This window comes from Amphiura filiformis, chromosome 1 (genome assembly GCF_039555335.1).
Source record: "Amphiura filiformis chromosome 1, Afil_fr2py, whole genome shotgun sequence".
Lineage (NCBI taxonomy): Eukaryota > Metazoa > Echinodermata > Ophiuroidea > Amphilepidida > Amphiuridae > Amphiura > Amphiura filiformis.
In genome coordinates, this window is record NC_092628.1 from 99,843,310 (window position 1) to 99,859,911 (window position 16,602).

The window sequence follows — 16,602 nt, forward strand, 5'->3', positions numbered from 1 at the left end:
CAACCAATACAAATTGGCAATAAACTTAACGCGATAGTTTGAAATAAATATAATAAATATACTGGTTAACGTTTCAGAACTCTTATTATGTATTATCTATCATATCTAGCCTCATACATGATACAGCCTCGAAGTTTAAAAACAATTACACAATACATTTGTTTGTCTTTGACATGGACTACTTTTGATGCATGCTTCACATGAGACTTTGTAACAAATAGGGATGAAAATATATTACAATTTTAGATATAAATATAAAAATTACAAAGCACACACATTTACAACACAAAAAAGAAAATTGGAGCTTATCTCCAATAGATTGTAATAAATAAGATAAGTATTAATACTGGGAATGGTTACCATGGTTACGTTTCAAAACTCTTATTTTAGATTACTCTGTAATATCAACCTCAAACACATCATCTAAACTTTAATCTAAACTTTGTTAATGTTTTATAAAAATATAAAAAATTAATACAAATTTTTTGGTTAAATAGAAAACTTTGCTTTATTTCACAAAGTGCACACACAACTTTGGAAAAAATAAGAATATTAATATTAACATTAGATGAAAATACATTACCAAAACAATATACATTTTGATACTAATAAGAATATTTTAAGCTAACAGCTAACATCTCTATAGTTGAGACATTACCAAATTAGTTATGCAATTCGATTCTTATAATCACGGGAATTTATAATGGCATACACTCATGAAAGAAGTATTGTCTCATATACACATATTTTCCTGAGTAACTCTTATCTCAGTCTAAAATTATCTTTGAAGATACTTTGATTATATCATGCTTGTTTTTAAGGAATGTAATGAATTCATCTTTTGTCATCAATCTTTTCATCAATTGTTTATTACATGATTATTATTTTATATCTACATAATAAAAGAGTTGTTTACATAAAGGCAATTTGCTTACTTGAAAACATGTGTTATTGCAAATAGGAGTTATTTCTTTCTTTAAACTCATTCATACAAAAACATTGCATTTCAAAGCTTTCTTTTTAGAAAGCATATGTTTTTCAAATCAATATGATTTATACATTTTTATTGTAAATATATTTGGCCATAAAACTGACCTACTTTTTTTGTTAAAACCTTATACCGGTTTTTGGATAAAAGAAAAATGTCACAGAAGAATTCCATAGAAACAGCTATCCATGACAATATATATAGTTGTTCACTAATGATGTCCAACTTGGTTTGTGATGACACACTACAAACGTTTCACTGGCTCTGCTTCACTGTGTTTGTTCTGCAGGCGAGGGAAATCTTGAAGGCACATCGGTAAGTACAGGGTCATCTCTTGAAGAATGTAACAATCTCGTTGGTTCCGTATGGCCTCGTTCTCCTCAGGTTGAAGAACAACTTGACTAGTTGGTAGCAGGTCTAGGGTAATATCTAGCAAGGTCATCTATAAATAAGAATAAAGGATAGTGTAAGATATTTCATAACAGGTCATATATTTTAGAATTTTATTTTGGGATATAGGTAGTTGTTTATATTTGTCTGAAATGTGAAATGTGCGAGATTTCAATACCAACCGTTCTATCACACCCCAGCTAGACGATAAAAGTTTCATCCGCACCGTTTAATTGAACAGAAAATAACACTACTATCTGCCATTACAATAGACCATTTTAAAAAGTACATTAATTTCCCATTTTAAGATAAACACTTACCACACTCTCCTCGCGGTTTAGGACTCTCTGTTTCATCAACTGTATGGTTTCAAAATCAACGGTGAAATCCTTGGGGCTGGTAGATAATTGTTCATCTACAATAACGTGTCCCATAGCTTCTTTATAAATGTGGATGTTTGAGTGATGGGTTTTCAGTAGTTGTTCCTCCTGCAATGGTGTAACAATAACCATGATTAATTGTATTACAAAGGTAAATTTTACTTTAGAGAAATAAATTTCTTTAGAGCTAAGGATTTATAAAAGGTGTTTCTGAAAATAAAACACCATGTATTTTTTTTTCAATTGCCATATCAATGTAAGCTTTCTAGTTTCTCGTACTCGTTGCACATGTATAGATTTGGTTATGCTCGTGTGTATATGAAAGAACACACTGAAAGAGTTTATAGTTAAATAATACAAAGTAACTTACTGTCATCTGAATCCTTTTCGCAAGAAAAAGCTCAGCTCTATTTGGCATACCTGGAAGATCCACATTCTGACATATAGCTCCACCATTACGATCCATTTGCTGTAATGAAGAAAAAACACAAAGTAAATATATAGAATAAAAGTGTAATACATAATACTTGATGCTAAAACAACTTAGTCTTACTATTGTGCATGTTACCTGTTCTTGAATATGACTTTCATTATTATTTATTATCTCCGTCGAGTTCATCGTTTTAGCACAATATTTTACTTAAATTATTTTTAAATCTTTCCTGTCAAAGTTCTGAATACTTACATATTCTTCCAGGACTTTCCCAGCGTATTTAAACAAAGCTGACGTTTCTTCTATAAGGAGTTCATATTCCATATATACTTCAGGTAATGGTGGAGGATTGGTGGTAGGTGGTACTGGGGTAGCTTCATGGCTCTTTTGCAATCTGGGAAAGTCTACCAATGGAATTGGAAGGTACAGGTACATTTCTTGAAGTACGTACAAATCGCGGATGTTTCGTACAGCTTCATTTGGTTCAGGCTCAAACAACACTGGTTCGGTTGGTGTTGGCAGGCTTGTGAGGTTCAATTCATACATCTATGGGTCAAATGATGAAAGACAATCGTTAAGTGATTTGATCGCTCTTTTGGATGCCAAAAAACAACAATATATTTATTTAGATAGCGATGTAGATAACAGTGCACAATAAACAATATAATATTGGTGTAAATATCATGTGAATGATGACAATTGGTAATTCTTTTTTCTAAATTTTATAAAATATTATTAGTAACAACTGTCAGAAAAGTTTTCTGTTAATTGTAAGCCACATTAATGAGGTAAAATGAAATATTGGCCGCATAACTGTCGTGTTCTATGGGGTTTTAATATGATTGAATTTGAATTTTGTTGGTGTAAAGTGTAAGTTGGGACATGTGTAAACATTACAAATAATTGGAAGAATTGTCGTAAAATGATTGATTAATTGAATGATTAATTGATTTGTTGATTGATAGATAAATTAATTAATTGTGTACTTACCAACACATCCAATCTGTCAAGAGCAAACTGAGTATAGTTCATAATCTTTTGCATAACTGGGAGAAAGTTGATTGGATCTGACGAGTTTTTCTCATCAAAATACACTTGTTGTACGGCTCCTTTGAATGCAATAAGATTTTGGCGATGAACTGAGAGTAATTCTTCTTCAGTCATGTTTAGTCTCTTCAACAAAGGTAGGTCTGATGCACGTGGAAGCCCATCCATTGGCAGTAGAGGAATTATAATATCCGAATTCCCAAATCGTGTTGCTTTCTGTGAAAATAAAACAAAATGATAAACTTGTGAAAACCACTTCACAGGCAAAAAATGACCAAAAAGGTAAGGACAAAATGTGTTTTACTTGAAATGCTTTAAGCTAATGATATTAGTCTACTTGCTAGATACTCTAGCTGCAAGCTGAACCTTTTAGAAATTAACTGATACCAGCATTCAAAAAATAGCATTCAAACGTGTACAGATGTATGCAATGAATTTAACCAAGAGTTGGTACTTACATAATTCTCGTAGAGGCTGCTTTGTTCTGTGGAAAGCGTTTGACAGGCAAGAATCAAGAATTCGTATAGGTCATCGATGTTAGTAGGCTCAGCATCCAGGTGCTCTTTGCCGTCGTCAAAATTACCCACAGAATTGAGTGATTTGTGAAGCTGAATCTTCGGGGTAGTGAGTATGCTGGTCTTGATTTTCTGAACTTTGGTGTGTTTCGCCTTGTGTATTGGGAATGCATTGCAACTCAGCGCAAACAGACCGGTAAATAAAACTGCAAATTTAAAAAGAGAAATAACATGTAAGTAAAACAATTCATGAACTGATATTATAATAACTTGAACTCTTAGTTTAATATTAATATTATGGTGAAAACATTAAATTATTGCAAATCCCTCACTGTCCATTGCATTTATTTGTCACCCAACTCGCTATACATTTTAAACTTCATCATTCTCATCATCGTGAGTAAATTTCTGGTTTTGTGCATATGAAATTTATTTAATCTGTTTATCTGCAAACCTGATGAATCTTTTCAGTGATTTATCATTCTCATTAAATTTGTCTGAACATCCTGAGCGCAACAAAACATGAATTCAAAATTTACCTGCAGAGCAGAGTATTCTATATATTTGAACACTCATTTTAAAATTCGGCTGATATGTTATTATGTATAGAAATGTTCCACTAAAAAGAGGTTTCAAAATACGCAGAAAATGTGTTTCCTTAATGATATTCAAAGAGACACTGATTTTGGGAATGAAAAGCCAGAGGTTTTAAAGAACATCGTTGTCGCTAAAAATATATTTCGTGACACTTGCTGCGTGACTCATACGTGGGGAATCACGCAAATAGGTAGTTTGTTTAGAGAATAGTCAATATTTATTGTTTGCACAGTAGACCGCAGTTGAAATAATATGTGTGTTTATTCAACCATGTAAACATTTTTGCAATAGTAGCGGCAATTAATTATGCTATATTGATGTGTAGCAATATTTTTAAAAGGTAACGTTAATACGATGGCATCAATGATAAGACAATAAACACATAAATAAATAAGTAAATTAATTAATGTCTGCCAAACTTGTAAGTTCATTTTCTTCTTTGTAATAATGCCGTTGTGAAGTAGGTAGCCTTTCCAACTTCTGGATCGCCACGTTGTGTTGTACTTATTTCACTTTGAATACATTGCAATGGTTCGCTAGTAAAGTATTAAATTGATTTGATTCTTTCCAATATCTTTTAATGAATAAGATTCATTTTCGGAGCTTTTTAAAAATTACAACTTCAAATTCTATATGTACTGTACCGTTAGATTTTAGTTTAATTGTTGAAGCATTACATTTTGAGAATCTCAGTTATGTTACTGATGTTACACATGGCATTGTTTCTTGGCATCATTATGTAATGTAACGATGATAAGACAGGTGTTACCGATTAAACATTTGGCCACCTTTGTGTAACATCACAAAATTTGCCATATTGCTGACCAAAACAAATTTCGATTTACCAAGACAAAATTCAAATGCCAATTTAAACACCCTAAATTTAATTATACCCATTGGACGAGCATTCCAAAATAATCTTCGTTACTACTTTGGAGTTGAATAAGAGTTCATATCAAAAATGGCATTATTAAGGAGTCATGAAAAAAAATTTTAGTGTGGTTTTGCCTAGAAGTAATAAAAATAATTATTAAAAACGATATTTTCTTGCATATTGAGTATCAATGACTTGGGCAAAATTCAAATGAACCAGTAAAATCCAATAATAATTGTATACTTTTTGTAAGGCTTCTATTATACATTTTGGGAAATGGTAAATTTGATTACTGCAAATAGTTATCGTTTATTGATAAAAGAATAAGACGTCAATACTCACTGGTATAAAAGAGTGTTCTGAAGTTCAGCAATTCCATGATAAATCATAAATCAGTACTATTGCTTGAATGTAAAATTTTGTGTATGATGTGCAGAAATGCCAGTTGAACATGTGTTCACTTAGAGCTATCCAATGTTATAATGACATATTGACTCTAAATTCACGAATTTATACATTTGAGATAATCCTTTCACTTTACAAGATAAAAATAAAAAGTGGGCTATTCCTAAATTGGGATTTGAACTTACCAAATGTAAAGAAGAGTGGCTACGGTTGTAACGATGTGTCACGCAGTTAGTTGTCACGATGCTACGTCACAAACGGGGGACTTTACACCTGTTATCAATAGCGATCTCCCAGGTGTTACTAACAGGTATGAATTGTACAGATTTTTTGTTGATACTACTGTGATTTACACAAAACCAAAGTTTACATTACAGACGAATAGGTAGTGCTGTAAATCTAGCATTTCAAATAAGGTTGCGATAGTGACAAAAATATTTAGCTTCTCTGGTAAAAGAATAATTGATTAAGTGATTCGGTTATTAAATCGAATGTGTAGCTTGGTGTGTATTTTTCAATCGGTGGTTTAACGGGATTTTTTTCTGCTAATTTCTTCATGGCAATGGGATTGGTATTGATATGAATTTTAAGAAGCAAGAATTAACGCTATATTATATCCCTGTAAAATACTAAATCTAAATGTCAACCGTTTCGAATGAACGTGAGAACTGAAAATGACAATGCCAATAATAGTAAGCTTCATTCACTCCTACCTGCATGCGTTTATTCCGCAACACAAAAGAAACGCAATCTAATGGAGTTTCAACATGGTTCTGGTTCTGCTTGAGTCGAGATCGGCAGACAACCCGTACTTCACCAAGTTCAGCGTGCGATCCCTTGTAGCACAACATAATTATATCCTTTGTATCACCGGCCATATACGTGTTCTGTTCATATTCCACTCAATTGTAATTGCTCGAGATTTGTGCCAGCTACCCTGTAAACTAGGTATATCCAATCCAGTATCGACACAAATAATGAAAACGATTGCATATCATGAAATGCAGCAACTAAAACAACAACCGCCTCTAATATCGAAGTGTGAATCAGAGTTGCTGACCGTAAAACTCCGTGTCATGATATTTGCATAACAAAAGTGATAACAGGTTAACGACCAAGTACGACCCACTTTTGCATGTTCAATGAAAATACATAGTTGTAGAAAAAGTGTTAATATTGTATTCCATGAAAGAATGCATGTTGTTTTATCTTGCCCATAAAGAAGGACAAACATGTTCGTACTTAGCAGAAAACAACATTACGTTACCAACATTTAGAATGCGTATTTCTACCTCTCTCCCTCTCTCCGCCTCTCTCTCCCTCCCTCTCTCTCTCTCTCTCTCTCTCTCTCTCTCTCTCTCTCTTCGTCTCTCTCTCTCCCCCCTCTCTCTCTCTCTCTCTCTCCCTAGTATTTCTCTTTCTCTCTTCATCACCTCTCCCATTGCCTCTCTAGCACTCTTAATCGGACTCTGTTAAGATGGCATACATTTTGTTACATAATCATTTCAAATCTATATTTAGCAAATTAAGCAGGGGTATTCAACAACAGTAATGCAAAATATTACAAGACGCTTCTGTATCCTTTTTTGCTTTCTATCTCGCTTTCTTAATTTTCCTTTCTTTATCTTTGTCTCTCGCATTTTCTGTTACTTATGAGTTGCACTCATATTGTTATTACAGTAAGGTTGATTTTATTGATATTCTCCTTCTCGCTTTTTTCCTCGTTACTGTTTGTTCTTTTTTGTTTTCATTTCAAATTTTTCTTCAGCTTATTCTACATCTAATCTTTATTTATAATTACTATATATGCCAAAAAACTAGGTTTGGAAAAAATTAACTAATAGTGTGTGTTAACTTTTGAAGATATGCCCTTTTTAAGAAATGCACCCGTTTTTCACCCTGTCTACGGGATGGGTCATGCTGTGGAGTGGCCTGCAAGATCACCAGACCTCACACCGCATGATTTCTTTCTTTGGCGCAAAATCCCCGGGGCAAAATCCAAAGCGACGTCTATGAGCGATGTCCACCAGCTAACCTCCAAGATCTTCCCAACCATATTACTGTTCCATTCGCAAATATCTGGCGCACAAGGATGGTACGCAACGCAATTGATGCAATGAGAACCAGGGCTGAAAGCTTTATTCGTCAAGGAGGCAGCGAGGTAGAGGGCAGAGCAGCACAGTAAACTCACTTCAGTAGAGCACATGCCAAACCTTTCAGGGCTACCTTTCATTCGAAAGAGAGAAATGACTTATGTTGTAAATAAAAAGAAAGCGAGAACTTGTCTAAAATAGGAAAAAAAGAGGGCGCAATGAGGGTTCTGTTTTTGCTGGGCCACCCTGTGCATAACCAAAACGTTTTCATCGTTGAAATTTGTAAGAAAGAAGATGCTTCAATCCAAGAGACCAGTTAGTAATAAATGTATACTCCAACACAACACTTATTGTTTTAATACCATTGTGTTTGCTATGAAAAGTTGTTTCCTACGGTATATATTCTGAAAGCATTAAACGGTTTTCATGCACTTCGACTGATCATTTCTCTAGAAAAATCCCCCTCATTAAGTATTTTAAAAATATTGACCACATTAAAATCGACCTGTTGCATGAAAGTCGTACAAAACGACGTTTCTCATTTCACCAATCACATTCACAAGGCGACTGCCATGTCATGTCACGTAATTTGCAATTATTATAATGCATATCAATGAAACGAAAATAGTATTTATTTAATTCGCTTATCGGTTTCAATTGCCAAAGTAGAGGTTTTGATATCAATGTTTTTGTTTATTTCCATCATGAAGATAAGATAAACAATCATGCAATTGAAAAAATCACTGAGATATCAAGATCGACATAAAATATCATGCGAAGAATGCTAGTGGTCGCCATTTATTACAGAGGCTCAATCATATCAATAATAAAGCGTATTCAATTGTTGAACAGCTATTGTTAACATTATTTGTAACGCTGGGTGTTAGTCGTTTTATTCCATAAGAATAAGTTAGTGTTAAGCTCCAAATCAATTTTAATGCGTTAGTGTACAATATGCACACACTAAATTTAAGTATTGCAACATCTTTAAAATAGAAGTTTTCTGTTCAAATTGAGTAAACACCCAATCAGCTATCAATTCTACATTACGTAACATATGTCAAGATTCTTCTGACGAAACAGTTAATACTAACCTAGTCACAATTGTTGTTCAATTTGGTGGTAAAATACATTAAACTAATATACAGTGGCATAGCCAAATGAGGCAAAGGGGCAGCTTCCCCCTGTGAGAAGTCTTGCCCCCTGTGAGAGGATTTTTTTTTAAATTCTTTTTTTGTAATTTGTAGTCCATTTTTAACCATTTTCGTCAAAGTTTTCCCCTGAAAATTTGCATTACCCGCCTCTGAAAAAGTCCTGGCTATGCCACTGGTAATATATATCAAGATTCCTTCCATGAAACAGTTATTACTAGCCTAGTCACAGGGAGAAATGGTGTTCAAGAGTTACAAGAGCTAAAAATAGAAGAAGTGCAAGAAATCGTTCAAACGCAGAGAGGGTGAGGCTTTTGATTCATATAATATCCGGAAGGCTACAGTATAGGAGCCAAAGGGTTTATTTGGCATGGATAAGGTGTCCAGGAAATGGTAACGTTTGAAAGTTGCAAAGAATAGGTGGTCAGAAGAAACCGACATAGAAAAAAGATGGAAGTATTCCAAAGATTGCGAGACTGCAATAAGAAGGTCGTGTGGCAATCGAAAAACAGTTTTAACAACTTTTATCACGTCCAGCACCAGTACGATCTCATGGCGTGAATGAATATAATTTTTGTGCTTGCAGTCAAAGATTTTCAGTCTTTTTCAGTCTCGCGATATTTGGAATACGTCTGTCTTCTTTCACGGTCGGTTTTTTCTAATCACCACTTCTGTGCAAATTTCCCCCGTCACCATTTTCTGGACACCTTACCCAGGCCAAATAAACTCATTGACTCCAATACCGAAACCTTCCGGGTATTCTCTGTACCACAAACCTTGCCCTCTCTGCGTTAGACGATCTTGCCCTTCCACCATGTTGCCATCAAATTGAACACCCTTTCGCCATATGACTAGGCTAGTATTAACTGTTTCATGGGAGTTATCTTGATACATATCACTTTCATGTACAATCGATAGGATCCGATTGCGTCGTTACTCATTTTTGCTCTATTTTGAGAATGTTATAATACTTATGTTTAGTGTGTGTTAAGTTAAAATAAATAAGACTCTTAGTCATTTTAGTTTTCTCTTCATGCATTTTATGGAACATTTATTATGTTTATATAACAATTACTTTTAAAGGCACAAATATTTACATATATTAATTTTTATAAGTTAAAAATGTACATTTAATGAAATTGTATTACCACATGTTGTGTAGTATTTATCATACATGTATTAGAATTCTTGTAACTAGAACAGGGCCCTTAGAGATAAACAAAAATAAATATATATATATATATAAATAAATAAACATAATATATCAAGAGATAACTAAATAAATAAAACGTAAATATGAGTTGAAAGCTTGTTCGTTTACTGTTTAAAGAACTAAATACATATCGCAACGAAAGTACAAAAACGTACTTAACAAAATGAGTTAAAATTACTCGACCCTTTTATTAAAGGCAAACACCTTTTGCTTTAATGTTATGAAGACGTATTGAAGTGAATACATTAATCAATTTGAAAGCGTTAGTATCAATGTTGAAAATAGCCTGTTTAAAATGTTACGCTCTTAAAATAGTAAAATAGGTACACAGTTTCTATATGTGTAATTGAGATAGAGCCTTCTGTCATTTAAATGTGAAGCTATACTTAAGAAGGCAATATAATTGTGTTACTCCACATATGTAGCCTTATCTTTGAAATACTCACTACATAACATTATACATCAAAATCAAGAAGTAGTGTCGACGAAAAAGTACCTTATATTCTGTGTAACTTGAGTTGACCATTTCAAATCGAGGGGTTTGTGCAACAAATTTGTAACTGAAATTTTTGTCGAAATTGAGTTCTTGATAACTTCGAAACAATATTTTATTTATATAATTATAAAGTTTTTAAAAATGAACCACCAAAACTATTCTGTAAAATGGTCATTTACGACTTTATTGAACCCCACAAAATATGTTTAAAAAACAAGCTAATGATTGAATTAAGAAAAGGCTAAATCTAAATGCCACTAATATAAGAGTGGCCTTTGCCGGGTCATTTTATATGTACATACATATCAGTCTCAAAATAGACTTACTTATTTTAGACCTTATACCGATCTTGGTTTTGATTCAGATATCTCACTTCTCATATATGTGATGCAATCAAGCAAAATCAGTCGGAACTCGGAAATATTGATTTTGAGATATAGCCAAACAAAGGAATTATTTCCTTTTGTTTCCTGTTGTTTTGCAAATTCTTTAATTACTCATATCTTTGGAACTGGTTGTTCAATTTAAATAGAGTTTTCTTCAAAATGCAGCTTTGTAAATGATGTTTACTCTCATATAAGAAACTGAAAATTTATTATTTCCGAGTTCCGACTGATTTTGCTTGAGCATATTATAAACTCTTTGTTATAAATTGAACATTTCTACCAATATCAAAAATCCACATAACATAATGAAACAAATGGTTAAAATGCTAATAATAAGAAAATACTAGCTACTTTTGTTATCACTTACCAAAACAGTACGTTTTTTAAACTATACTATAGATGAGTTCCGTAACTACGGAAGCTTCTTTTCTTTTCTTTTTCCGAAAATCAAAATATCAACAACAACAAATAATTTTTCCATGTCCCCGATTTTGTGGGAACGGATCACATTTTTGTATACTTGTAAGAACGGTGTCATATTTGTTTCTTCTGTAACTAACTTGATGTCATTGTGTTGCTCTATTGTGAATGATGAGCTTCAAACTGGGCAAAGTCTTGCAGAATCATTGGCAAATATCGCTTCATACTGTGAAGAATCTTGAAATCCCGAACCATACGCTCAGTTTGTCCAGTTGCTTCTTCCAATGGCTGCACTGACGGTAAGGTATCGACTGGCAGACCCAGCTGTCCCATCTATAAAATTAATGATATTGATAAACATTGTTAATGTTTTAGAAAATAACGTTTGTAGTTAAGACTAGGTGTTCACAAGGCAATGACAAAAGATTGAAATTATCTTTTTCTAATATGTGACCGTACAGCACGAATGAGCCGTAAATTCCCTAGCTGGCGTGACATCTGTCTCATTTTTATAGTCAAACACCAATCAATAATCCTAGTTGTTGAAGAGGATAATAAGCTTCTACCTCAGATGGCTGTAGAATTTTAATAGCTCTGGTCTTTGTTTGCTTTGGCTAATCCTGTTCAAGTGATGGGTTACCAGGCATTGTATTTTGTATAGGTATGTATAACCAACCATTAACAATGAGAGAACTTCCTTGAACCTCGTTTACTTGGGGTGATTTGAAATGACCGCCAGTTATGACTGTTTGATATTTATTGTGATATTTATTGTGGAAAAAGAGACACATGTAGAAACGAAAAAAAAAGCTACCATTTTGTTGAAGGAGCGAAGTTCAACAAACCATAACCCCGCTTCTGGATACCGTTTGAAGTCAAATAATATACCATTTTAAAGCTTATGATGTATATTTTCTAAGCACGAAATAAAACAAAATTTACCAAGGGAGGAATTTACGGCTCATTCGCCGTGTACGGTCACATATGTAGAACGATGCATCACGTGGTTGACAAACGGAGGTGTTTAGGTACTTGCAATGTGCATCCAGATTGGACTGAACGGCAATAAAACATTCCTCAACCTACATAGTATATCAGTCAATTGTCTGGCTACAAAAACGAATTCGGTTTCTAAATGTGTGTGTCAAATGATTAAGTTGTTGAAATTGCAAACAAACAATTTTGAGGTTATTTGCAGTTTTCACTCACCACATTCTCAATCAAGGACAGTACTCGTTCATTTCTCTTTTGCACCTCGTCAATTTTGTGGGTAAAGTCTGGAAGAGTTTGCATATACGCTTCATCTCGGAACACCTCGCCCAGGAGCTGCTTGTATCTGTATAAGTTTTGACGATGGATGGGTAACAGTTGGTCCTCCTGAAATGATAGTAAACTATATATTTAGCTATAATGTTGAAATATGATCTGCATCAACGTAGATTTTTCAAATCATATCTTGTTCCGAAACTTGTTTTTTAATGCCAATTGAGTACACATCTAAATGGTACTGGCATTTGGCGGTGTTAGAACTGTATAGAAAAGGTTATTTCAGTTAGGTATCTTATAGAGTTACGGTTTGTTATAACGAAAATATGCACAAAATAATTGCCTTGTCATTTTGTACTTACTCGAAGTCGGCTCCTGATAACGGCAGAAAGCTCAACAAAATTAGGCAGACCTGCAATCTGTATTGGTGGATCAACTTCTATACCATGAAGTCGCTCTTCCATCTGGAAAGGGAATATAAAGGAGAAGTACATATAAGTTTTATCTATCTGTGAACTTCTTTTTCTTTTATATCGATCCATCTCTCTCTCTCCCTTATCCAATCTACCCCTTTCCATTTATTATTTTTCTCCTAGAGCTTAATTATTATCTTCGGTTAATCGTGTTCATTGACAGCTCATGCAATAGTTTAGTAAGAAAATCAACTTGTGACTTATTAAAGATGAGGAAAATATCTTACATATTCCTCGTACAGCTCATTCAAATAGTGATTCAGAATTGTTGTCCTTTCAAGAAGTTGGTGTGATAAATTTTCTATCCTGATATGTGGTGAGACTGTGGTCACTGTCATTGGTGGTGTACTAGGTGGATGCGTGCATTGGAGATACAAGAAATCCTGCAATGGTAGCTGGAGGTATAGATTCATTTCTTGTAGTATGTACAGACTCCTACGGTTTCTTTCATACGCCTTCTCCAAATTGTTCAATTTTATTTCCGGTACATCAAGGTCGTTGTGAATTACGTTCAACTGACTCATCTGTAAACACAAGCAGTCACATGTTTAAAGATAATAATGAAAATGAAAAGAGTGATAATTATAATAATCATTAAGAAATAGATTGAAAAGGCATTCTCAACATAATAATAAATAAAACTCTTTCCATATTATGTCTTCTTTTTTAATATTTCCTAGCGAATCTTATTCTGCTTAGCAAACTATGGGTTCTAGCTCTACTGATTTAGCTGATCCGATTTAGTTACATTTTCACTCCCCCACCACCTCAACCACTATCAATAATCACCTCTCCAACTCCATACACACACCCTCATACGACCCCTCCCCACTAATATTCCCGAAGTCCAAATGTCCTCGGTGTGTTTTCATGTCAAGTGCTTAAAAAGTCGGTAAAACCGAACAAGTGTTAAAACGGTTAACGCTGCGAGGACATAAGCTATAGAAGGGGTAGTAGGGTATAAGACCTCATTTTCGCCTTTTAACGAGGTTTCTGTAAGGACAGGTGTTAATTAGGTCCTCGTTAAGCACGAGGTCCACAGTGTATCGGTGTGTTGTTATGTTGGAGTCCTCGAGAGTAATACAAACCAAACGCCCACATACACACCCCCACCCCACACACCTTTTTCAGATTTAATATACTTACCACGTTTAGAATTCTGTTCGTAACAGACAGTGTGAGTGTCTCAAGAGTTTGCAATTCAGGTGTAAAATCCTTGATTGACTGGGATAGCGTCTCGTCATCGATGACTTTCTGTAAAACTGCTTTATATGCACGTAGGTTGGTCAGATGAGTGAGCAATAACTCACTCTCCTAGATAAATAATAAATACTAATTAATAAATATTAAAACATTTAAGAATCTTACTCAGGGGTGTGAGTGACCACAGATAAAAAAAAAATTTGGAAAGCTCCTGTACTTTTGTACAGACGAAGTGCCACAAAAGAGATAAAAATCAAGATCAAAAAGTCTTAATTCAGATTTTAATCTGAACTCTCACACCCCCTGCTTACTTTAATAATATTGTTTAGGTACAGATTTGCCGTCATTGTGTTTATTAAACAGTATGAGATCCTCTTCAATTGACGTCTAACCATGATAGATATAATACAGATAATTTTCACGATATGAACGATAACCACTAAAAATTATTTTAAAAAAATGGTACTTCTTACTTCATTAGTACAGCATGTGTTTTGGACACCGAGATAAACCGACGCCGTGCTATTATACTTATTTAATACCAAATATCAACAATATGTAGTTTGATCCAACTTGAGTAAAGCTTTAATACATTTTACTCACAGTCATTTTACGTCTGTTGCTAACAGTCATAGTGGAAATATCTGGTAGGCCGTCGATCTTCATAGCTGGCAGTACATTGTCAGGACTGATGTACCTGTCCGCTCGCTAAAAAATTAATAAGAGAAATATGACAATATTACAATAATGTATGCGAGTGGATACGTAGAAGTGCATTATTCTGTACACTTTCTCGAGCAACAAGTGATACGCTTTTATTGTCATACACGAGAAAAAAAATCCCGTGATTTTTGCTATTTTAATAACAAAATGGCCATTAAAGTCCTTGTACTGGGATGTTTCACTCCCAACAATTATTATTAACCTATAATCAAAACACCTGGTTTTTAAATCATGATCTTCTTCCATTTTTCTTCTGACTGTAGTTGTTCACTTACATATTCTTCATAGAGGTCCTTTTCGTGGTGCTCCAGGCTTAGTGTTGATTGAATTAGAAGACCATACTCGTCATAAGTGCTCAGTAGTGTCGCTTCCCTGCTTGAAACCCGGTGTGTTGGAGAACAATAGCAAGATGCAATGACGGAAATCAAGAACAATGCTGAAAATAATCAGAATACATTTATTACTCTTGGTCATTTTATTATAAAACAAACACATCTAAACAATCTTGTAATTACAAGGTCCTTGATTTGAGTTGACGTAATGTGCGCTGCATAAAATGCAACCTTGGTGGTTGAAAGAAAAATAGTTTTAATTTCTGTTTGGTACAGTTTGGTTTAATTGTCCAAAAAATGCGCGGCATATGTAAGTATGTCCCAAATTATCCCAGAGTCTTAACCCAAAGTCGATAGCTCATTTTCTAATTGAATTTGCCTTTTCAATAATATTTAACAGCAACATCTAGTCAAGGTATTATTGTTTAAACTAATAATAATCAATTTTAAAATTGAAATAGTGATAATGATGGTTTATTCGCAACACTAAATATTTTTTTTATACCAACCGATGAGAAATAATGTAGGTCTCTTTCCATCTGGTGTTTGAGTTGCCATGGCAAATATAGAATGCCGGTATCTGTCTTAGCTCGCAAAACAATCAAAGTTAAAGTGAAATCGCTAGGTGGTTCAGTTCAAAGTTGCTCACAAATATGAATGGGATTACAGACTTGGATTCATATTTATAATATTTTCAACAGGAAAAACAAAGAAAAAATCCTCACCTTGTTATAACTTTTGACTCATCATCGGTTTAAAATAATTTTATGTAACTATCGTTATATTCTGTCACGCAAGTGTCATTTCAGCACGCACCTACCTGGTAATTCTTACACGGTTGACGTATAGTATGTGCATCCATGCATACCGAGAACACTACAACTGAAATTACAGCACTCGGGTTACCTTGAAAATCAGATATTAAGCAAAATCAGAAAGTTGAATACTTCGTTGCTCAATAGAGAATATTGCGTTACTGTGCGTTTGACTTAACTTGTATTGTTACGAAGAAAATAATCATGTTTTAAGTTGTTCTTTTACCTTTAATAAGAGGCAAATAATCTGAAGTAAGCATTATTCTTTACTTTGCATTGTTATTTTGTTGGCAAAGTAATGTTATAAGCTGTTATAAATACTTGTAATATGCTGGGTACACTAGGTTGGGAATCCAGGTATGAAAAAAAAATCAACTTTCTTTATAAACTCTTTCGATCGAA

The 16,602-nt window shown here is 33.9% G+C and overlaps 1 protein-coding gene and 1 long non-coding RNA gene across 2 annotated transcripts; both read right to left on the minus strand.

Annotated features, from left to right (window-relative positions):
• Nucleotides 1–1,205: 1,205 nt before the first annotated feature.
• LOC140160037 (uncharacterized) lies at nt 1,206–6,809 on the minus strand. The gene is made up of 7 exons (XM_072183309.1): nt 6,343–6,809; nt 3,697–3,959; nt 3,182–3,454; nt 2,444–2,737; nt 2,129–2,227; nt 1,699–1,866; nt 1,206–1,430 (listed from the first exon to the last, which is right to left on the minus strand). The coding sequence occupies exons 3-7, from the start codon at nt 3,404–3,406 to the stop codon at nt 1,233–1,235; spliced, it is 984 nt and encodes a 327-aa protein (XP_072039410.1). The 5' UTR covers nt 3,407–3,454; nt 3,697–3,959; nt 6,343–6,809; the 3' UTR covers nt 1,206–1,232.
• Nucleotides 6,810–14,391: 7,582 nt separating this feature from the next.
• LOC140167744 (uncharacterized) lies at nt 14,392–15,424 on the minus strand. Its single transcript, XR_011861071.1, has 3 exons — nt 15,329–15,424; nt 14,934–15,038; nt 14,392–14,441 (listed from the first exon to the last, which is right to left on the minus strand). It is a non-coding gene; the product is annotated as an uncharacterized lncRNA (long non-coding RNA).
• Between the last annotated feature and the right edge of the window lie 1,178 nt (nt 15,425–16,602).